At 43.1% G+C, this 25,063-nt stretch overlaps 1 protein-coding gene across 1 annotated transcript in view; it reads right to left on the bottom strand.

Moving 5' to 3' along the window:
* prkcbb (protein kinase C, beta b) overlaps window positions 1-25,063 on the bottom strand; it is a 193,186-nt gene that overhangs the window by 84,682 nt on the left and 83,441 nt on the right. Inside the window, exon 5 of the mRNA XM_060901290.1 lies at window positions 15,484-15,612. Coding sequence (XP_060757273.1) covers window positions 15,484-15,612 — 129 coding nt within the window. The remainder of the gene's footprint in view (window positions 1-15,483; window positions 15,613-25,063) is intronic.

Below are 25,063 nucleotides of genomic sequence, written 5' to 3'. Positions count from 1 at the left end.
CGTTTGTACAGCTGCTGCTTCTTGTCGCTTAAAAATGGCGATCTTTCGCGGTCTTGTTATTGTTGTTGGTCTTAACAACTCCGCCCCCGCCGCTGACATAAGCGGTTCTTTCCTCTGGCCCAGCAAAGAGTTGGTGCTAGCCTGGAACCGGTTTTTCTGGCCCCAGAGCCAGTTCTTTGTCAGTGGAAACAGAAAACCCGGTTCCAAACTAAGCACTGGCCCCGAACCAGCCCTGGAACTGCTTTAGTGGAAAAGGGGCAACAGACACGGGGAGAACATGCAAACTCCACACAGAAAAGCCCCCGTCGGCCACTGGGCTCGAACCCAGAACCTTCTTGCTGTGAGGCGTCAGTGCTAACCACTACACCACCGTGCCACCCACAAGTAAATTAATAATATTTAATTTCAATAGACAGGTTTATGCTTAGATTTCATATTAAACCAGATCATCTCTCTATACACATTTGTTCTCTATTTCCTTTTCTCTTGTATTTCACCATTTTGCACTGCATTCATATTTTGACTCACGATCACAACATGATTGGATAAAAATCCACGAACATTTTATATTCTCCTTGGTTTCACCGGGCCTGCTGTCTTTTGACTCATCCCTGCCCCACCTCTCTTGAACAGAGACAGGAAATGGCAAATGCACACCAATATGTGTCCCTCTTTCTCCCCCTCGGACCCTTATTTAGGTTTTTTTTGGTACTGTTGTTGTTCTAAAGCCATGTTTCTGTTGTTTTTTGTTTGTTTCAGACATCGTACAAATACATATGCAACATCATGACATGAACTGAGCAAAGGGAGACAAGCACAGAGAGAAAGAAGCATTGAAAATAATTAGACAACATCACCACCTGCTGGACCAACAGAGAACTCCTACATCCTCGTCATGTCTTTCGCTCTTTCCATCTGTCTTTCGATTGCACTTTGTTTCCGTGTAACAAAACACACTCCATCGCTAACTGTCTCGCCATCTGCTGCTGACCACATGACCATATGCAGTTCCAATATTGCTGATTCTGCCAAGAATTTCTCCCAACAAACAGACAAAGAAGGACCACATCGAAGAAGAGAAATGAAGCCAGAAAAATACTTTGCATATTAAGCTCTCCACAGACAAAGAGCATCCTCTCATTACCGTACTGCACAGCAGCTCTGGTAATGGCAGTCATGACTCAGTGCTTAACACTTTGATGTACTTTGAACAGAAGGCTGTTTCAGACTCATCAGACTTGGAGGTAGACCGCCGGATTCAAGCTGCCACCAAAGCCTTTGGTGCATTACAAAAGCAGCTATGGTCTCACCATGCCATCAAGAGAACCACCAAGTTGAAAGTATACAACGCCGCAGTCTTGCCATCTCTGCTTTACGCCACCGAATGCATGACGCTCTACCGTAAACATTTCAAGAAACCGACCAGGCTACAACTCCAACACCTGCGGCAAACCCTCAGAATAAGATGGCAGGACAAGGTCCCTGATGTAGAAGTCCTCAGGCGAGCCAGTACAGCCTCCCAGCTTCATTGGGCTGGACACATCTGGCGCATGTCTGACATGCGACTACTGAAAGCTATTTTCTACGGAGAATTGAGCCAAGGAAAGAGGAGATGAGGAGGACAGAAACTGAGCTACAAAGACGTCTTTACAAGGAACACGAAGAATGCCGGAATTATCCATCAGACGTGGGAAAGGGATGCCTCGGACAAAGTAACATGGCAAAGCATAGTTAAAAGCTCAGTGTCCGCAATTGAAGACAAGCGTCAAAGGGAGTATATGAGGGCTCATGGAGCCAGACGTTCCATGGCAGCTAGCCAGACCGCTGCGGACAACTCTGTCACTCTGGTCCGGGCCTTGCGGCCCATCTGCGTTTTTGCACATCCTAACGAAGCAGTCATCATCGCTAGCGATGGACAGCTGACGATGATGGACAGAAGGCTGTGAGCTTAAGTCCTGGTACTGCCAATCATCGTTGAGCCCGTGTTCTGACACCAGCTTCATGACAATCTAATATGCTGATTGAATCTAATAGGCTGATTTAAGTTTCTTTGAATGACAGTGAGCCACTTCTCACCCCACTGTCTTCTTCTGAGAGCCAATCAGGTAGCACTTTCCCCATGAATGTTCATTCACAAAGGCAGTTCTAAAGGCATGAGTGGAGATACTCAGGGGCGGGATAATTCGAATGATGACATAGAAAGGGGAGCCAAATCTGAACGGCTTATTGAAGCACGTGTTTTCTGAAACGGGCAGCCCAAAAGAAACTGACTGGGTTGCTTTATTTCAGAGTTTGTAGGTTGGCCGGCATTCCAGACTCCCAAATATACACTCACCCTCCACTTAAATCGGAACTTGTTCTTGATTCTAAGATTTCTGTTCTTGGCTGGCAGGAGTGGAACCCAATATGGTCTTCTGCTGTTGCAGACTGAGACTCTTTTCTGCTCACCACGGTTGTAAAGAGTTGTGATGAGTTGCGATTTCCTTCCTGACAGCTCAAACCAATCTGGCCATTTTCCTCTGACCTCTCTGATCAACAAGGCGTTTGTTTCCACCCACAGAACCGTCGCACACTCACTCGATGTTTTTTTTGTTTTTCGCACCATTCTGTCTATGTAAACTCTCAAGACTATTGTGTGTGAAAACCCCAGGAGATCAGCAGTTTCTGAAATCCTCAAACCAGTCCATCTCGCTCAAACCAACACGCATGCCACAGTGAAAGAAAGTCACACTTTGAGATGACAATTTTTTCCCCATTCTGATGTTTGAAGTGAACATTAACTGAAGCTCTTGATTTGGATCTGTACGATTTTATGCACTGTGCTGCTGTCAAGGGACTGGCTGACTAAAAAACTGCAGAAAACAGCAGGTGTCTGGGTGTTCCTCATAAATTGGCTGGTGAGTGTATGTGCAGAAGTACAGAAAAAGTGAATTTTTCACAATACGTGCCCTTTAAGTGAATTAGCTTGTTCGCGACACAAATGTTATTTGTGTTCAATGTGACTGCTGCTTTAGCTTAGAAAGCAGAAAAGCGCAGTTTTTCAAGTGTCTCCGTTATCACTGGAGCAAGGGCGTAAATATTGTAGCTGCTCCTCCAAAACCATTGATGTTGGAAAATCTGTATTTGTGACAGTCAAGCCTATCTTCATTCTCTTACGCTTAAAGATGTTTCTTAGCTGATATACAAATTTGGCAAAAATGTAAGGAAAAAACAAGAATAATATTTTCTCAAAATTAAGTCAACTGAACAATAACAGATTAACAATTTTTATAAAGTCATTTAAATTGTTATTGTCCTACACTCATGATGAACACCTGTGCCAATCAGCCATCGTATGGCATAAAATCACGCAGATACAAGTCAAAAGTTTCAGTTCATGTACACATCAAATATGAGATTGGGGGGGGGGGACCCAGGATCTCTGTAACCGTGGCATGGTTACATGGTTACATGGTTCGTCTGGCAGATGAGCTGGTTTGAGTATTTCAGAAACTACTGAGCTCCTGAGATGTTTCACACACAACCACAGACTGGTGCGAAAAACAAAAAACATCAAATGAGCAACAGTTCTGTTGGAGGAAATGTCTTGTTGATCAGAATGTGCGATTTGGGAATCGTTCTCTCTTCCTTAGACAGTTTCTCTCTCTCTCTCTCTCTCGGTCTTAAAGACAAAATATGTAACTTGTCACATTGATGAGAAACTGCAAAGCCTGGAAAACTTTCACAAAGTGCTGCCGCTGGAGACATCCACTAAACAAATCCCTCAGGTGCTATTATACAAACAATGATATATTCAAATGAATGCGTTAATTCACCTGTGATTTGCCTTGCAGCACATACTACTGTCAAGGCTGCTGTTATAGAAAATTAATCAACACCTTCGGACCAATCAGAATGGACAGAATTCAACAGCGCCATGATATAATGACTATTAATAAGCAAAATTATTCAACAAGATCTACAGTAGCAGTCCTCATATTACTGCTAGACAAGCACCAAATCAGTGGCTTTTCTCTTTCTGTTTGACGTTGCTTCACATTTCAATCTCATACATTCTACAGCTACACTTCGACAGGAGTGTTGTGCAGCAATCAGCAACAGGAGTGTCTCCCAAAGCACTGTGCTAACTGTGCGCCATTCGGATTTTTACCACTAGGGGGGGACAAACACCAAGAAATGTTGCAGTATCACATCATATACAGCTTTTTCAGCTGTTTCAAGATGAATAAGCATCTGAATAATAAAATGAATCAAGGTATTTACTAAATATAGCAATACCTGCACATGGAATATTGATAGGAGTGTTTTATATTTTACACGGTGGACAATTTTGTTTAAATGTACCCCTTTATCCAGCACTTCGGTCAACTGGCCAAAGTTTAAAATGTGCTTTAAAGATAAAATTGACTTATTTATGCACACTGACCTCAATAGATATCACTGATATGATTTATTGCTGTTAGTAATGTCATTTCACTGCAAACTGATACATCACAATTGGAGTATTATCTTATATTGCACCAAGATATCAGAAACTTGTTCTCTTTCAACAGTTTTATTCATTTATTAAAGTGCCAGTTGACATCTACTCTGTGTGGAAGACTTTCCTGTGCTGGGAAACTTTACAAAGCACAGTGACTGTTACGAAGTGCTGACAAGTGGGATTCCTTCCATAAACGTGAAATAAACAAAAACCTCAGAACAAAAAAACTCCACCACGTTAATATTACATATTTTTCTTTGTTAAACAATGTTTTTTCAAGAAGTACATTATTGGCCTGAGATTATGTACAAGTCTCTGTGAATGAGCTGTTACTATAGAAACAATAATGTTGATGAACAAGCACATTAATATAAACCTATTGTTCATGTCACAGCTGTACCGTAACTACTGTCTGAGTCATGCGATACAAAAATATTCTGATTCAAGAATTTGTATGACGGTGGATTATTTTGGACCTTTGTGGAACAGAGTGCAACAGCACCACCAAATATTCGAAGTAAATGACACAGAATGGTATGAAGAACTGAGGCTGGGGCTGCTTTCTTCTTATCCCAGATGGTAGATCAGGAATTCAGTCATGCAGCCAATCAGAAACAATCTGTCACAAATCTCACAAGAGATCTGTGACAGATCTAGTCATGAAAATCACCTCTGTGTGCTGGTGTCAAGTGTGTCAGCCAGATATTTTAGCAATTTGGTGAAGCATGTAAAAGTATGGTTCAATGCCTCAGTTCCTCTTTCTGCACTAAATTTAAATGTTTGAGTTCATTATGTGTATTGTGGCCACTGAGGAGGAAAAACACCTGTTTCACACACCTATGGACAGAGCGACATAGCAAAAATCATGCTTTTAAAAAAGGAGTTACGTACTCCACTCATATTGCTCATTGTGTGTCTTGCAAAAGTATTCATCCCCTTTGGTGTATGTCCTGTTTTGTCACATTACAAGCTGAAATTAAAATGGATTTTTTGAGGTGAGCACCATTTGATTTACACAACATACCTACAACTTTAAAGGTGAAAATTGGTTTGTTTGGGTTTTTTTTTTTAAATTGTGACACAAACAATAATTAAGATGAAAAAACAGAAATCTGGAGTGTGCAAAGGTATTCACCCCCTTTCATATGAAACCCCTAAATAAAAGCTGGTCCAACCAATTCACTTCATAAGTCACATAATTATTTGATTAAGATCCACCTGTGTGCAATCAAAATGTCACATGATCTGTCACATGAAGTATGTATAAATCAACCTGTTCTGGAAGGACCCTGACTCTGCAACACGACTAAGCAAGCAACATGAAAACCAAGGAGCCTCCAAACAGGTCAGAGACAAAGCTGTGGAGAAGTATCGATCAGGGTTGGGTTATAAAAAATATCCCAAACTTTGAATATCCCACGGAGCACCATTGAATCCATTATAGCAAAATGGAAAGAATATGGCACCACTACAAACCTGACAAGAGAAGGGCACCCACTAAAACTCACAGACCGGGCAAGGAGGGCATTAATCAGAGATGCAACAAAGACACCAAAGATAACACTGAAGGAGCTGCAAAGATCCACAGCGGAGATGGGAGTATCTGTCCATAGGACCACTTTAAGCCGTACACTCCACAGAGCGGGGCTTTATGGGAGAGTGGCCAGAAAAAAGAAAAAAAACAAAACAAAACATTGCTTCAAGAAAACACGTTTGGTATTTGCCCAACAGCATGTGGCAGACTCCCCAAACACATGGAACAAGATTCTCTGATCAGATGAGACTAAAACTAAACTTTTTGGCCAACATGGGAAATGCCATCTGTGGTGCAAACCCAACACTTCCCATCGCCCTGAGAACACCATTCCTACAGTGAAGCATGGCGGTGGCAGCATCATGCTGTGGGGATGTTTTTCCATCTGCAGGGACAAGAAAGCTGGTCAGAATTGAAGGAAAGATGGATGGCACTAAATACAGGGCAATTCTGGAGGAAAACCAGTTTGAGTCGGCCAGAGGTTTGAGACTGGGATGAAGGTTCATGTTCCAGCAGGACAATGACCCTAAACATACTGCTAAAGCTACACTGGAGTGTAAAGGGAAACATTTAAATGTCTTGGAATGGCCTAATCAAAGCCCAGACCTTAATCCAATTGAGAATCTGTGGCATAACTTGAAGATTGCTGTACACCAACGCAACCCATCTAACTTGAAGGAGTTGGAGCAGTTTTGCCTTGAGGAATGGGCAAAAATCCCAGCAACTAGATGTGCTAAACTAATAGAGACATACCCCAAGAGACTTGCAGCTATAATTGCAGCAAAAGCTGGCTTGACAAAGTATTGACTTTGGGGGGTGAATACCGATGCACATTCCAAATGTCTGTTTTTTCATCTTAATTATTGTTTGTGTCACAATAAAACAACAATTTGCACCTTTAAAGCTGAAGGCATGTTGTGTAAATCAAATGGTGCTAACCCTCCAAAAATCCATTTTAATTCCAGCTTGTAATGCGACATAACAGGACAAACACCAAGGGAGATGAATACTTTTGCAAGTTTATATGTATATAAACTTGAGAAAAAAAAGTATTTTCTTTACCAAAAAAACTGGTATCATGAAAACCACTATTTTCTGTTTGAAACTTTAATATAACACTATGAAGTTGTAATAACATTAAAATGCAAATCTAGATTTTGATCTTTTTAAATTTTATCGAAAAAAATATTTTTTTTCAAAAATGTGATATCCAATCAATAAAAGTGAATGATTTGCGTTAAATGTAACTAAAAGCAAGAAGTAAAGTTGACCAACAAATATGATAACCTCTGAACTTGGACCACCTCTTATATTGGACCACAGATTTTCCCAAATTACATTTATCTTGTCGTCTACAAGCCCCAATCTATTTTACACACAAAGCTCTGAGGAATGTTCTTAAACCCAGTCAGATGTTTACATGGAAACATTTTTTTTTTAAAGGACAAACTTTTTATCCTGAACTATACATTTTGAAATTTTACCACCTTGTACAATATGTACAGTTAAATTCATTGAGCGCCATACTTGAGAGAATATGGTAAAGCATAGACCTGATTTTTGATGGCTTTTGGTCCACAGGGAATCCAATTGTCAGTGCAAGGCAACGTATCTCATGAATAGGGATGGCGAAAACTAAAAAAAATCTTGACCGACCACCGAGTCTCATTAGCCGGTTAAAGTAGGTTAACCTATGAGTTTATTCTAGAATTGGAATTAACAGGGATGCAAACGGCGCGCCTTTTGGCGGATGCCGCCCTCTCCATGGCTGAATCGCGCAGATCCGACCTTCCTTTCCCAAGGGGGGGGCGTTGGAGCGTTCGACCACAACTTCATCAAAGCAAATTCTGCATATAAGCAAATGCCGCCACAGTCCACGAAACACAGGAAGTACAAGCACGAGAAGAAAACAGCAAATCAGAAAGCCGCGCATGCCCGCGCCAAAGCCGCGCAAAATTTAATGTGCGCAGCTTCCGCGCAAACGCGCACAGCCCCCCGATCCACTGCCTTCCTCCCACACCCCCCACGCATCATGGACTGCAACGGCACCCGCCTATTTAGTACTTTTAATACAGAATCCACCTTGAAATTACATTGACACTCCAACGCCCCCCCCCCCCCCAAAAAAAACCGGATCTGCGCGATTCAAAAAAAAAAAAAAGAAAGTCGGCATCTGCGCCTTTAGTTTGTGTGGAGAGATATGATCTGCAATAACATGAATTGTTGGCCACAGACCGAAACACACTTTCAGAATGCACTGGCCAAGGCAGAACTAAACTCGATGTGCCTTCTAATAATAATTAAAAAAAAAAAACAGAATAGTAATTTGTAAGCTAAAAAGCCTGTGTCTACACTTTCGCAGAGTGGCAGCGGGAGGGCGGGACATGACTGAATGGGTGTTTCTGATTTGTCAGCTGTCATCCTTACACCGCATGGCATGCCCCAAGCGTTTACAACATGGAATTCCAAGTCCTCCGCTCCAAAATCGGCAGCTTCAAAATGATTGATTTTTTTTTTTTAACCGACAACCAAAAAAAATTAACCGGTTGACGTTGATTCGGTCAACCACCGGTCAAACGGTCATCGGTTAACATCCCTACTCATGAACACTTGACTAACGGACAACGAAGTTTGTATCTTTATTTACGTAAGAGAGATGAATTTTTATCCAGTGCTGATTTTTAGTTTGCTTTTTAAAAAATAACGTGGGATTATTTATGAACACATTTTATACTCATCGGGAGCTCCGCTTATAGGCAGTGCCTAAATATATACAGTACTGTGCAGAAGTCTTCGGCACGTGAAGAAATGCTCATCTCATCTCATTATCTCTAGCCGCTTTATCCTGTTCTACAGGGTCGCAGGCAAGCTGGAGCCTATCCCAGCTGACTACGGGCGAAAGGCGGGGTACACCCTGGACAAGTCGCCAGGTCATCACAGGGCTGACACACAGACACAGACAACCATTCACACTCACATTCACACCTACGGTCAATTTAGAGTCACCAGTTAACCTAACCTGCATGTCTTTGGACTGTGGGGGAAACCGGAGCACCCGGAGGAAACCCACGCGGACACGGGGAGAACATGCAAACTCCACACAGAAAGGCCCTCGCCGGCCCCGGGGCTCGAACCCGGACCTTCTTGCTGTGAGGCGACAGCGCTAACCACTACACCACCGTGCCGCCGTGAAGAAATGCTGTAGACCAAAAATGGCTTAAAAAATAATGAAATGAAATGTTTCAACATTTAAAGAATACTACAAACAGGAAGCAGTCAGCCATAAAAAAGGAAACCAAGTTAATATTTGGTGTGAGATGATCTTTTGCTGAAAAAATAAAAATAAAAAATAGTAGTCTCAGGTGCAGTGAGTGCAGTTTTATAAGGAAATGAGCTGTAGGTTTTACTGAGCATCTTACAGAACCAGCCACAGTTCTTCTGAACACTCTGTCACACTCGCTTCTTAAATTTTGCACCAAAACCCAGTAGCCTTCATTATGTTTTCTTTTTTAATCTGAAAAGTGCTCCCTTATGGAATATGCTGCTCAGATACAAGCTTTTTTTTTTTGTAACATTTAATTTTGTGCTGGAAAACAAACGTTTGGAACTCTAAAATGGTTTTGTCATGTTTTGACTCAGCCCTGTGATGACCTGGCGACTTGTCCAGGGTGTACCCCGCCTTTCGCCCATAGTCAGCTGGGATAGGCTCCAGCTTGCCTGCGACCCTGTAGAACAGGATAAAGCGGCTAGAGACGATGAGATGAGATGAGATGAGATGTTTTGACTCGATAATGTAGAAGTCATAAAATAGAAATCGATAACAAAGTTTGTATGAAAAAAAAAATAGGGTGCCGAAGATTTTGCACAGTATTGTACAGTATATGAAGTGGCATATCTAGATCTCAAGAGGAATCGGGTGCGTCGAAAGTAGAAAATAACATTGGACCACATTCTCGACTGGAATGATGATATAAAACATGAAGATAAGAAATGTTTGATTCCATCAACGTTATTCATTTATTTCTTTCAAAGTCTCACTAAACGATATGGATTCTCCGTGATGTTGACAGTCAGTGGGAGCTGCGATTACTGTTTCTACATTTGTATCGTGCGCTGTGATCGGTCAAATGGAGATAACGTGTTTTGTGGAACTCAGTAGTGGTGTCTGTCACAGTTTGGAAAGAAAGCAAATATACAATGCAGAGAAACATGACAGATAAGACATTTTGCACAAAATTGATTTTGCAGCGTTGAATAGCGATGAAATGCCAAACTTCTTTTGGCGGGAACTTGATTTTTTTTTAAATGGCGCTTCTCATCCCTTACAAAAAAGAAGTTCATTCAGGTGTGCTTCTAGTAAACGTCTTTTAAACTAAAAATAAGAGAGTATGCTTTCAGTTTACTTTTTATTTACTTATCAGAGATATACTTAATAAAGTTATACATAAGTATACTTGGCTTATACTGAAAAGTATATAGAAAAGTCAAAGCTTATACTTAAACTTTTGATCAAGATATACAACCCCGATTCCAAAAAAGTTGGGACAAAGTACAAATTGTAAATAAAAACGGAATGCAATGATGTGGAAGTTTCAAAATTCCATATTTTATTCAGAATAGAACATAGATGACATATCAAATGTTTAAACTGAGGAAATGTATCATTTAAAGAGAAAAATTAGGTGATTTTAAATTTCATGACAACAACACATCTCAAAAAAGTTGGGACAAGGCCATGTTTACCACTGTGAGACATCCCCTTTTCTCTTTACAACAGTCTGTAAACGTCTGGGGACTGAGGAGACAAGTCGCTCAAGTTTAGGGATAGGAATGTTAACCCATTCTTGTCTAATGTAGGATTCTAGTTGCTCAACTGTCTTAGGTCTTTTTTGTCGTATCTTCCGTTTTATGATGCGCCAAATGTTTTCTATGGGTGAAAGATCTGGACTGCAGGCTGGCCAGTTCAGTACCCGGACCCTTCTTCTACGCAGCCATGATGCTGTAATTGATGCAGTATGTGGTTTGGCATTGTCATGTTGGAAAATGCAAGGTCTTCCCTGAAAGAGACGTCGTCTGGATGGGAGCATATGTTGCTCTAGAACCTGGATATACCTTTCAGCATTTATGGTGTCTTTCCAGATGTGTAAGCTGCCCATGCCACACACACTAATGCAACCCCATACCATCAGAGATGCAGGCTTCTGAACTGAGCGCTGATAACAACTTGGGTCGTCCTTCTCCTCTTTAGTCCGAATGACACGGCGTCCCTGATTTCCATAAAGAACTTCAAATTTTGATTCGTCTGACCACAGAACAGTTTTCCACTTTGCCACAGTCCATTTTAAATGAGCCTTGGCCCAGAGAAGACGTCTGCGCTTCTGGATCATGTTTAGATACGGCTTCTTCTTTGAACTATAGAGTTTTAGCTGGCAACGGCGGATGGCACGGTGAATTGTGTTCACAGATAATGTTCTCTGGAAATATTCCTGAGCCCATTTTGTGATTTCCAATACAGAAGCATGCCTGTATGTGATGCAGTGCCGTCTAAGGGCCCGAAGATCACGGGCACCCAGTATGGTGTTCTGGCCTTGACCCTTACGCACAGAGATTCTTCCAGATTCTCTGAATCTTTTGATGATATTATGCACTGTAGATGATGATATGTTCAAACTCTTTGCAATTTTACACTGTCGAACTCCTTTCTGATATTGCTCCACTATTTGTCGGCGCAGAATTAGGGGGATTGGTGATCCTCTTCCCATCTTTACTTCTGAGAGCCACTGCCACTCCAAGATGCTCTTTGTATACCCAGTCATGTTAATGACCTATTGCCAATTGACCTAATGAGTTGCAATTTGGTCCTCCAGCTGTTCCTTTTTTGTACCTTTAACTTTTCCAGCCTCTTATTCCCCCTGTCCCAACTTTTTTGAGATGTGTTGCTGTCATGAAATTTCAAATGAGCCAATATTTGGCATGAAATTTCAAAATGTCTCACTTTCGACATTTGATATGTTGTCTATGTTCTATTGTGAATACAATATCAGTTTTTGAGATTTGTAAATTATTGCATTCCGTTTTTATTTACAATTTGTACTTTGTCCCAACTTTTTTGGAATCGGGGTTGCACTTAACGAAAGTGTAAAAAATGATTAAAATATTTGTGCCTGGGCGGCACGGTGGTGTAGTGGTTAGCGCTGTCGCCTCACAGCAAGAAGGTCCTGGGTTTGAGCCCCGGGGCCGGCGAGGGCCTTTCTGTGTGGAGTTTGCATGTTCTCCCCGTGTCTGCGTGGGTTTCCTCCGGGTGCTCCGGTTTCCCCCACAGTCCAAAGACATGCAGGTTAGGTTAACTGGTGACTCTAAATTGACCGTAGGTGTGAATGTGAGTGTGAATGGTTGTCTGTGTCTATGTGTCAGCCCTGTGATGACCTGGCAACTTGTCCAGGGTGTACCCCGCCTTTCGCCCGTAGTCAGCTGGGATAGGCTCCAGCTTGCCTGCGACCCTGTAGAAGGATAAAGCGGCTAGAGATAATGAGATGAGATATTTGTGCCTTATGTTTAAGTGTACTTGCCCTGTAATTGTGCTTATCCTTTTGATAGTAGCCTATAAAATACTTCTTTTTGACACACACTGGCTTCTTTGTGATATACGGCAGCATGTTTTAAATCCCAGCTTTTAAACCAACATGAACCATAAGTTTGTGCTCAGCTCTGGGGATGAATCTTAAGGGACAAAACACTTAAGTTGTCTACTGGTAGTGTGCATGAGGTAAGGGTTAGGGCTAGAAAACTAATAGTATACCTAGAAGGGTAAGTGCAGTATACTTCAAAACTAAAAAGTGGACTAGATGTATATAACCAGGAACTAAATAGGATATTTCCAATATGCTATGAAATATACTTTAGTAAACCAAAAAGTGGACTAGAAGTGTGTAACGAGTAAAGTCCCTTCCCACGCCATGTGGAACATAGGGCGGCACCGATCTCCGTAGCCCTCGGCCTCTCACCTATTACATACTGTAGCTAGGGTTACAGTGGGGGACTAGTCTTCTTGTAACCGCAAGAGTTTGACTCACATCTGTATTGCAGCGTGCCTTGCCAGACAGCAGTAGGAACCATTTTTATGATGGTCTTTGGTATGACCCAACCATGAATAGAACTCACGATCTCCCAATTGAGAGGCAGACACGCTAACCACAAGGCCAACTCACGGTCGTTTAACGAGTAAACCAATAATATATTTCCGTTATACTACATAGTACAGTATACTTTAGGAAATGAAAAAGTGGACTCGAAGTATAAAACAAGTAAACTCATAGTATATTTCCAGTATACTATGAAGTACGCTTTTGTAAATTAAAACGTGGACTACAAGTGTAGAACTAGTAAACTATTAGTAGAAAGTTTACTTGTGGTATACTTGCAGGACAAAAGAAAAAAAATACTCGCTGTCTACTCAAAGTTTACTTCTAGGCTACGTTCACACTGCAGGCTGAAGTGACTCAAATCCGATCTTTTCGCCCATATGTGACCTGTATCCGATCTTTTATTGACAGTATGAACGACACAGATCCGATTTTTTCAAATCCGACCCAGGCCGTTTGGATATGTGGTGCTAATTCCGATTCCTATCCGCTCTTTTCATATGCGACTTCAGTCTGAACCGCCAGGTCGCATTCAGCCGACTTACACGTCATCAACAAGCCACAAACGTCACTATTCTGCGCTGAAGTAGGCGGCGGGTCTCTCAAAAAAAGTTAAAACATGGCGCATAATCACGGGCGCAGATAGAGGGTGGGACTCATCCCACCCAGATTTAAATTCACCTTGCTCGGTCCCCCCCACTTATAGGGAGGAAAAAACGTCTATGCTGTCTTTCTTTGCATAAGGCAAACCTCACGGAAAAATCAAAAGACTAATTACCATTCGGTTTATTGAGGTGCACGGCAGTGTATACATAGTTGCAACAATTCACATAAAACAAAACAAAGACTGATATTCGGTTGGTTGAGCTGCGCAGACTGCACAGGTTGCGAGCTCGAGCTTGGTTGCTATGGTAACCCACAACAAGTTTGACAGGCATATCGGGGTTGATTTGCTGGCAGCTTTGTCCCCCCCAGTTTTTTGTCCCCCCCAGTTCAAAAAACGTATCTGCGCCCCTGCGCATGACATCAATGCGAGGGACGCTTCGGGCGATGAAGGTTCTGAATCTTCTCAATGGAAGGACGCAGAGGTTAGGGAGCTGATTTCCATTTGGGGGGATGCAGCTATTCAAGCTAGATTGGATGGGTCATACCGCAACCGGGCGGTTTTACTTCCGTAAACACTGGCCATGCTCACTGCGTGTGACGTCGTCGTATCCTGCAATGCGCATGCAGAACACTTTTAGGTCGCTTTTCGTTCATACTGAGGATCACATACAAGTCGCATATATTTGTTAATGTGAACGACCTCACAAAACAATCGGATTTCACAAAAAAATCGGAATTGAGCATTAAGCCTTGCAGTGTGAACGTAGCATTAGACTTAAAGTATACTGTTTATAAACTAAAAGTGGGCCAATTTAGTCCCAAGAAGTATTAGATCAGTTTACTTACAAGTATACTGTAAGTACATTGATATCGGTATACAGGTAATCGTCGACTTACGACCTATGCGACTTACGACCGATCAACTTTACGACCGTCTGGTTATGACTGGCAAGTGTTTCCCAGCTGAGCTAGCTGAGCGTACGACAGTTTCCCCCCCAGCTCCCGGCAGCGCCTCTCGCCGCGTACAACAGTTTCCGCCCCAGCTCCAGGCACATGCGCAGTCTCTCGCGCACTCCGTCATACAGTTTCCGCCCCAGCTCCTGGTTTATGAAACGAGCAAATCCTCCCGCCAGCCCGAGCGCTGCAACAGCTGATGATGACGTAGATGACCCACAGCCAAGCACCAGTGATGCCAGCGGTCACTAAATTTTGCATTTTGCTATGTTTTACATTTGTATTTTGGTATGTTTCAAACTAAAATGTTTTCTATTTTTCACACCTGTATTTCGTATTTTTTGTTTTGCACATATTAAACGAATTGTACTGTACGCAGTGTAGTATGCAGTGTTTGACTTAAACCAAATAATGAGCCAAGGTAATGAAATAAGAAAATGTTGATAAAATAAGACTTTAAGATGATTACAATATCATTACACATCACAATATACTTACGTTCATTTAACATAGGCCGACTTACGACCAGATCGGTTTACGACCGGTCAGTCGTAACCTAACGCAGTCGTAAGTCGACGACTACCTGTACTTGGTACACAAAAGTATACTTAAGGAAATATACTTTAACTTTACTTCAGTATACTTAATAAAATAAACTTGATGTATACTTCTTTTTGATAATGGATGTTTTGAAACCAAAAGTCATACAGCATGGACCTGCCTTTTTAAATGTTAGTGTGTTAGTGACTGTGTGCAAGACTTACTGCATACAGTGAGTACATTGTTCTTGATGTTAGCGGTGATCTGGATGCGTCCTCTGCGTTCAGTATGATCGGTTCCACACAGACTCGGCACGTTAGCAACACAACGCTTGTGAATATTCATCATACAATCTGCAGGGAGACAGATGGAGGAGTGAGACAGAGACAAAAGTTTCTGAATGTGATATTAATTAAAATGTAGCATTTAAATTAACTGATAATTTTACTGAACCAGGTCGTCAATAGAAAGCCATCTTTGGCGACCTTTAGCGACACCTCTATTGAACATCCTGCATCCGATAAACTCTATCAACAAAGTTAATAATTAAGGTGATGGCGACAGTGATGATACATGTAGTTCAATTAATTTTATTTGTATAGCACTTGTGACGTTATAGATTTCACAAAGAAGCTTTATAGAAATCCAGATGCAGATTCAGATCCTTAATGAGCGAACCAGCATGAGATCAAATCAGGAAGAATCCCTAAAAGGAACCAGACTTGAAAGGGAAACCATCCTCTACTTTGTGACACCTGATTGTTTTATAATAATGGTGCTGGTGATAATGATCATAATGATAATGATGGTAGTGATGACGATGATATTGATAGCTATGAAAATGATGACAATGATGGTGAAGGTAATGAATATGACAACTGTCATGGTAATACTGGTGGACTGGAATTAAGAAGATGGTCACGGTGGATGTTGATGGTATGGTAGTGATGGTATGATAATGATCATGATAAAGGTGATGTGATGATTCAGATTTTTGCAATGGTGGTGGTGATTATCGTAATGGGCATGTGATCATTCTGATTAGTGCAACAATGGTGGCGATTCTGATGACCGATGTGATGATTCTACTTATTGTGATATTGGTGGTGATTATGGTAATGGTCTCATCTCATCTCATTATCTCTAGCCGCTTTATCCTGTTCTACAGGGTCGCAGGCAAGCTGGAGCCTCTCAGCTGACTACGGGCGAAAGGCGGAGTACACCCTGGACAAGTCGCCAGGTCATCACAGGGCTGACACATAGACACAGACAACCATTCACACTCACATTCACACCTACGGTCAATTTAGAGTCACCAGTTAACCTAACCTGCATGTCTTTGGACTGTGGGGGAAACCGGAGCACCCGGAGGAAACCCGCGCGGACACGGGGAGAACATGCAAACTCCGCACAGAAAGGCCCTCACCGGCCACGGGGCTCGAACCCGGACCTTCTTGCTGTGAGGCGACAGCGCTAACCACTACACCACCGTGCCGCCTATGGTAATGGTATGGTAATTTATTCTCAGATCTATGAAAGCTTCTGTTGTCAAGTTATGTGAAACTTTCATGGCATGCGCTATGACAATTTGTGTCATGTGTTCATATGCAAGGTATGTATCAATGTGTCAGATCAGAAAATATAACAAATCCAATCATATCTGATTCATACACAAGAGGAGCTCAAGTACACTCCTTGTGAAGATGTGTGGTGTAGTTAATGATGCTGGGGAAAAGGCAATTAGGTACAGAAGATAAAGGCATAAATGTAAATACTGCCACTCAGTGACACATAAATACACACACACACACACACACACACACACACACACTACTTCCTGAGATACTGGAATCCTCCTCCACAGTTCAAGCAGAAGTGAGCTGGAGGACGAGTGCTAGCTGGAGTGTAAACAGTGTGGAGGGCCCAGAAAGGCAGATGTACACACACACACACACACACACACACCAGTGGAAACAGAAACTAACCAATTATAGCTTTGCCAGTCTGCAGCCATAACAACTTCACCTGTCTTTCTTTCTTTCTATCTTTTTTCGATATGTTTGTTTTGCTTTGTCAGTTTGTGCTTCTGCCGACATTTCTATCTGTATATCTACAAGGTTGCTTGAAAGTTTGTGAACCCTTTAGATCTTTCTATATTTCTGCATAAATATGACCTAAAACATCAGATTTTCACACAAGTCCCTAGGTTTTATGTTTGTAACATTTCATAGCTCACGCTATCAGACTTGACTATAAAGCTGGGACATACAAGACATGCTGTGCTTCTGTGAGTGAAAATATGATCCTTTAAGCTGCATTTTTAAGAGTAGGGTTTTTTTGTTGTTGTTGGTTTGTTTTTTTGCGCAAGTGCAAATGAATGTACAAGTTTGGAGAGCCAGCACAGATATGCAGCCCAGTGCACAGTGTGGGGGTGTAAAGGTGTAGGTATTGTATGGTGGAATGCCTGAACAGGTTTGTGTTGTGTCATGTGTGTCCTGTAGCCATAGTTGCTTTCTACACAGCCTGTTGCGATTGTAGTGGTAACTGCGGTTTCAGTTCTCACCCTCATTCATAGCATGTCACAGTGCAGACTGCTGTACCTGGTCTAGGTTCTACATCAGCAGAGCTGAAAAGGGAAATAGAAGTACCCTGACCTGCTCTGCACCAAGCCATCCTCACCTCCTTGCAGTGCCCCCTGGGACTACCAGTTGTTTAACTTGTGCAAATGAGGCTCTGGCTCATGTAGCTCCCTGAAGACCTAATCCTGCAGGGCCACCGTTGCTGGATACGCCCTGGAGACTATGGCCCAGCGATGGATTAAATAGCACCACTGCCTTGAGGTTATCTTCAGGAGAAAAGAAGGCCAAGGGAGTAAACTCTACAGAAATCCAGAGTGGAGTCCCTAAAATGGCTGCATGGCATATTGTGTGCATTGGTTCATTCTATCTTTTGGATCCTAAGAGCAATGCTGAAGGGGGTTCTTGACGTTTAAGCAGCTCAAGTTCTCCATAGTCCCCACCCAGGCTTGTAGCACCCTAGGGAGTTGACACAGCACGGGAAGTGGCAATTACCGGTTAAAAGTTCTCTCCAACTGGCGTAGAAAAGGAACGCCTGGGAACACTTCTGACAGTGGGAGAGATCATCACATCTCTCTGAACGGCTACCGCCCACCTCAAACTGGATAGCCCCCAGCCAGTAAGGTGCCATCCCACCACAGCTTGCATGCTCCACTGGGTGCATGGGGCTTAAAAGCTCTTCTGACAAGCAAGCTGTAATTCCGCACCAAGCAGACAGAAGAAAACTTCAAAGACTCCAACTCTTCATTTTGCAAGTTGGAATGTTCACACTATATGACCTGGTCTCACCAATGATCTACATCAAATTAACGATGCACGCAAGACTGCAAACACTGATAAAGAACTGATGAGGTTGAACATAGATATTGCATGCTTTCAGGAGACTCGCTTTGCCAACAGCGGCTCCATCAGAGAATCAAACGACACCTTTTTTTGGCAAGGTCTGCCAAAGGACGATACAAGGCAGTATGGTGTCAGTTTTGCTGTCAAGAACCCGTTGGTTGCATCTGTCATAACCCCATCGGGTGGGTCAGAGAGAATTCTTGCTGTCCATCTGTCAACCTCATTAGGGGTCTTTAATATCTTTAGCATCTACCTGCCAACTTTTTGCTCCACTCTAGAGGCTAAAGATCAATTCAACCAGGCACTGGACGAAGCATTATCTGGAATGCCCAACAACGAAGGACTGTACCTATTGGGAAATTTCAATGCGTGAGTGGGAGCTGAACATGAAGCCTGGCCCTCCTGCTTCGGACAACGTGGCACTGGTAGGATGAATGAGAATGGACAGAGACTATTTGAATTATGCTGTCATTTCAGTTTGTGTGTCACAAGCACTTACTTTAAGTGCAAGGAAGTCCACAAAGTCTCCTGAAAACATCTGGCCTTGCCGCTGGCACCAGCTAGATCTTGTCATCACCAGGCACAAAGACCTGAGTCGCGTTCTCCACACTCGCAGTTATCACAGCATTGATTGTGACACAGATCACTCCCTCATCTGTAGCAAAGTTAGACTGACACCAAAGAAAATCCACCATGCTAAAAGCAAAGGTCTCCCATGCATTCACACCTGCTACGCTGTGAACCCTGAAAGGTCTCAAATGTTTAAAGGTGCCCTTCCACCAAAAACGTTTAATACTGGCTCTTTTTGAAATACCATAGTTCACTCCGAGTTGCATATGCATGCTGCATGTGAAAATGTAATTCTACTCCCATTCCCTGTATTAGCTTATGAAAGAAAATAGTCGGAAAAACGAGCGAATCTGAAAAAGCCCTACAAACTTACGCCACTTTGAAAATTAGTATTCATGGCCTCGTCCACCTTGGCTTGCGACCGCCCACGGGAAGAAAGTTCGGATTTAAGCGCGAGGAGAGATAGCAGAGCCCATCTCGTCAGTAGCTAACAAAGAGGACCTAACAGCAAGTTGAAAACATGGCTGAACAAGTTCGTGCCTGTGTTATTTGTGGCAGTAACACATCAACGTTGCATGTTTGGGGAGGCTGGGACCTCCCCTGCGCGAGTTACGAGCGTCCAAAGTCGGGCTGGAGTCACCGACAGAAACGAAACCTAAGCGGAGCGCCGCAGCTCGCCTCGGGGCGAATTATGTCCCGAGGCGCAGGGCTAGCCCGCCCTGGCAGTGCTGGTTCATTGGGGAGAGGGCAGAGGTCACTGGCTGCCAAGTTTGGGGAGGCTGGGACCTCCCCTGCCAGAGTTACGAGCGTCCAAAGTCGGGCTGGAGCCGCCGATAGAAACAAAACCTAAGCGGAGCGCTGTGGCTCGCCTCGGGGCGAATTATGTCCCGAGGTGCGGGGCTAGCCCTCCCTGGCAGCGCTGGTTCGTTGGGGAGAGGGCAGAGGTCTCTGGGTGCCAAGTTTGGGGAGGCTGGGACCTCCCCTGCCCGAGTTACGAGCGTCCAAAGTCGGGCTGGAGCCGCCGACAGAAATGAAACCTAAGCGGAGCAGCACTGCAAGAAAGAAGAACTGAAGAAGAAATGGTTGGAATTTATCTTTGGAACATGCACCACCAGCAAAGTATAATGCAACGTTAGTACTGTGTTCTGATCATTTCAACCACAGTGACTTTTTAAACTTTAGTGCCTTCAGTAGTGGTTTTGCTTCGAGGTTGTTTTTAATACCTGGATCTGTACCGTCAAGATGATTGACCACCAGCTCACAAGCTGTAAGTAAAACATGAACTTTTTGTTCGAAGGTTTTTGTTACAAAATAGCATGTTCATATTCTCCACGTTTGCATGCATGACATGGTCACAAGCTAGGCAGAGATGAGAGTTTTCCGCTTTTCGGCAGATTTCCGCTTTTTCTGAGTAAAAAACGACCTTTTTATATTATGCCAAATCTGTTGAGAAATGTTCCTTCAAATCTGTTGAGAAGGTATGTTCCTTCATGCTGTTCAAACTTTATTAACTCCAACGATGTTTACACATTATTTGTAAGTCGCCATCTTTAGTCTCGTTTAAATCTCGTTGAATGTGATGTAAAATTCATGTTATCTACATTGTTATTGGTCAAAACATTGATGTCAAGACCATAATAGCCAATCAAAACAGTTTTTACAAAGACACCCACATCCGCTTGTTCTGACCCACTGGAGGTAGCGTCACAGTGCTGTTAGCCAATCAGAGGTAACACATTTACTGATTGCTGTTAGCCAGTCAGAGGTAACACGTTTACATGTTATGAATATTAATGAGTAAGAGCTAAAATCCTGTCGTTCTCCCACCACCCACTCCTCCACCAAACTAGAATAGCCTGAAACAGGAGAACCACAGCATTTTTTTTCACCAAAACCGGCTCACAGGGCATTCATTCATACTAGAGACCACCGCACAATTAATGAAAAAACAATGCAATGAGACCTTTAAAGACCCCCTCCAAAAGAAAATCGAGACTTCCACTCAAAGAGGAAGTGATGCCGACACCAAATGGTCCCAACTTTGCAATACCCTTTACTTCTCAGCCATTTCAGCATTTGTTAGAATAGAATGTAAAAATGCAGACTGGTTCAAAGCTCACTGGGAGGAGATGCAACATGTTACAGAAGCCAAGAGGAAAGCATTACAAACAGAATCTCTCCCCCACCACACAAGATGTCCTCCGAGTCGCACGCAATAAAGCCCAGCAGACTGCTTGTCGATGTGCAAATGAGTGCTGGTTGAGCCTGTGTAGTAGGATCCAATCAGCTGCCGACACTGGGAATGCAAGGGCAATGTCCAATAGCATCAAAACAGCCATGGGCCCCACTGCCACCAAGAATGCACCACTTTAGTCCAAGCTTGGGGAGGTCATCACAGACCCAAGCAAACAGCTTGAACTCTAGGTGGAACACTACCTGGAACTATATGCAACCCAGACCATCATAATGATTGCAGCTTTGAACACCTTGCCCAGTCTCTCACTCATGGAGGAACTAGACAACCAGCCCACTTTAGAGGAAGTCAACAAAGCTATAGACTGCCTAGCTTGTGGGAAAGCCCCTGGAAAAGATGGCATCCCACCAGAAGTCAGTACTTCTAAAGTACCAACATGAACTTCTGTGTCTCTGTTGGGAGGAAGGCTATGTTCCACAAGACATGTGTGATGCCAATATTTTCACCCTATACAAAGGTGACTGCAACGATTATTGTGGCATTTCCCTGGTGAGTATCATTGGCAAAGTTTTCGCCCGTGTCATCTTAATGTGTCTGCAGAGCCTCGCCTCAGGAGTCTACCCGGAGTCACAGTGTGGTTTCAGAGCTGGCACATCTGCAGTGGATAGGATTTTCTCATTATGCCAGCTCCAAGAGAAGTATTGAGAGCAGCAGAACCCATTGTATATTGCATTTATTGACCTGACAAAGGCCTTCAACCTTGTTGGCAGAAGCGGGCTTTTTAGTCTCTTGTGCAAGATCGGTTGTCCTTCAAAGCTCCTCAGTATGATTACTTAATTCCATGAGGACATGCACGGCACAGGGCGGCACGGTGGTGTAGTGGTTAGCACTGTTGCCTCACAGCAAGAAGGTCCGGGTTCGAGCCCCGTGGCCGGCGAGGGCCTTTCTGTACAGAGTTTGCATGTTCTCCCCGTGTCCGTGTGGGTTTCCTCTGGGTGCTCCGGTTTCCCCCACAGTCCAAAGACGTGCAGGTTAGGTTAACTGGTGACTCTAAATTGACCGTAGGTGTGAATGTGAGTGCGAATGGTTGTCTATGTGTCAGCCCTGTGATGACCTGGCAACTTGTCCAGGGTGTACCCCGCCTTTCGCCCGTAGTCAGCTGGGATAGGCTCCAGCTTGCCTGCGACCCTGTAGAACAGGATAAAGCGGCGAGAGATAATGAGATGAGACATGCATGGCACTGTTTGCATCAATGGTGCAACCTCACATGCCTTTCCTGTGAACAGTGGTGTGAAGCAAGGTTGCATCTTAGCACTGACCATATTTGGTATTTTCTTCTCCGAGCTCTTCCAGTATGCTTTCGCAGACTGCAATTAGGGAATTTTCCTTCACATGAGGGATGATGGGAAACTCTACAATATTGTCCAATTCCACTCCAAAACAAAGGTCAGGTAAGTCCTTATACATGAATTGCTATTTGCAGACAATGCAGCACTGATGTCGCACAGTGAAGCTGGATTGCAGCTGTTAGTTGACCGTTTGTCTCATGCCTGTAAAGAGTTCAGGCTGACCATCAGCCTGAAAAAGACAAACATCTTAGCCCAAGATACCGTCAGCGCACCAGAGATTACCATCGACAATACCCACCTCAAAGTAGTGGACTCGTTTACCTACTGACCATCTCAAGCCCCCTTTCCTTGGACGCCGAAGTGAGCTCCAGAATCACCAAAGCTACAGCTGTCATGGCCAGATTGAACAAGCGAGTTTGGAACAACAGCCGTTTAACCGAGAAAACCAAGCTACGCATGTACCAAGCTTGTGTACTCAGCACACTTCTATACAGCAGCGAGACTTGGACAATGTACGCCAAACAAGAGAAGCAACTCAACAGCTTCCCTCTCTGTTGTCTCAGACATATCCTCCAGATCAAGTGTCAGGAGAAAGTGGCCAACACAGAGGTCCTTAAGCGTTCTGGAATCCCTGGCTTGGTTGCACTTCTCAGCCTGAGACGTCTCAGGTGACCTGGTCATGTTCAACAGATGGAGCCAAGTCGAATTCCAAGGGACATACTTTCTGGGGAGTTGTGCACAGGATCTTGCTCAGTTGAGCGTCCAAAACTTCAATACAAAGATGTGCGCAAAAGGGACATGTGGCTTACCGACATCAACACTAATGAACTGGGAATACATCGCAGGCAGTTGTGACGAATGTGGAGCTCGAGTCAGACATGGAGTACAGAGGGTAGAGAACCACAGAAACATCCAGCTTGCTGAGAAGAGAACCAGAAGGAATGCAAGGGCAGCCTCTATAAGAGCACCAACTACCTTTGTCTGCAGACAGTCCGGAAGAGACCGTCACTCTAGAGTGGGTCTGCATAGCCACTCTAGAAGGTGCTCTTCCAACTCCTAGCACGATACGATCATCTCCTGAGACAGACAGATGCCAACAACAGCAGCACAGTGTGGGGAAAAAATGTTTAAAGGCTTGTTTCAAGGCCTTTTGTGTGGTTTTTGAGTTGTAGTTGAGGTGGGAATTTTGCCAAAACCTGGCAACCCTCCCACTGAGCATTGGCAAGCTGTGCTTTGAAGCTCAACATAAAAAAAAAAAAAAAAAACTTGTGCTTGAGTGACATTTTTTTTTTATCTTGCAAGATCAGAGTCCTCAGGTCTGAAGACGTCTGGTAAATATAATAATAATAATAATAATAATAATAATAATGGTCATGTCTGTATTCATAGTCATTTAGGATGCATTATTTCTTCAATCTAAATAATACAGTCACATATTGTGACTCACATTTACATCACCTACATCACATTCTGTGGAAATCTTTCAGAATGATAAAGTTTATATCATAAAATATGTTCTGATTTAACAAAACACATTAGGTCTTACGGTGACTGGTACGAAGTCTGTACACTGGCATTATGTTGAACTAAAGACAGCGTCTAACATGTAGCTTATGTGTACACTTGAATGTTCCTGAGTGTGGAGTTAGAGTGCTGGAGTGAGCATATTTTGGGAGAAATGAAGGTCCTTTAGACCTTTAGAATATTTAGGGTGGATTTAGATGGATTTGGGAGTAGTTAGGACACATTATTTTGACATTTAGGATGAGAACAGGGCGTTTAACTCAGTGTGCATTTGAGGATTTGAAGATGTTTGAGGTGGAGCAATCCTGGATGGAGTTCGAGCATTTGTGATTTTAAAAAGACTCCTGCATTTAGTGCATTTAAAGGGGCTGGCTCACCCTTTCTAGCACAGAATCCAATCATTGCTTTCGTTTACATGACATCGCTGTTGCTCAGTTCTCTGAGCAGAAAAGCTTCCGCAAATTCACTGTTCGTGATCCCTTTGAAACCCATCTTGAACTTTTTCTTCATCTACATGTTGTAAGTAGAAACTTTGAACAAAACATGCCTAACTTTTGTGGTCGCCTGGAAGACTTCTGAGACCGGGTCTGTTCCATTACAATGGAATAATCATACGGAACCAGAATGGATCGGTCAAAAGAATATAAAAAATATCGATACACTTCAATTTCATGCTACAATTTAAGCTCTATTGCCGAGGATGTCGCTGATTTGGGAACATCACTACCATTGAAAATGGTGACTCACT

This window comes from Neoarius graeffei, chromosome 20 (genome assembly GCF_027579695.1).
Source record: "Neoarius graeffei isolate fNeoGra1 chromosome 20, fNeoGra1.pri, whole genome shotgun sequence".
Taxonomy (NCBI): domain Eukaryota; kingdom Metazoa; phylum Chordata; class Actinopteri; order Siluriformes; family Ariidae; genus Neoarius; species Neoarius graeffei.
Note: the sequence above shows the minus strand (reverse complement) of the source record. Positions and strands in the feature narration are given on the sequence as shown.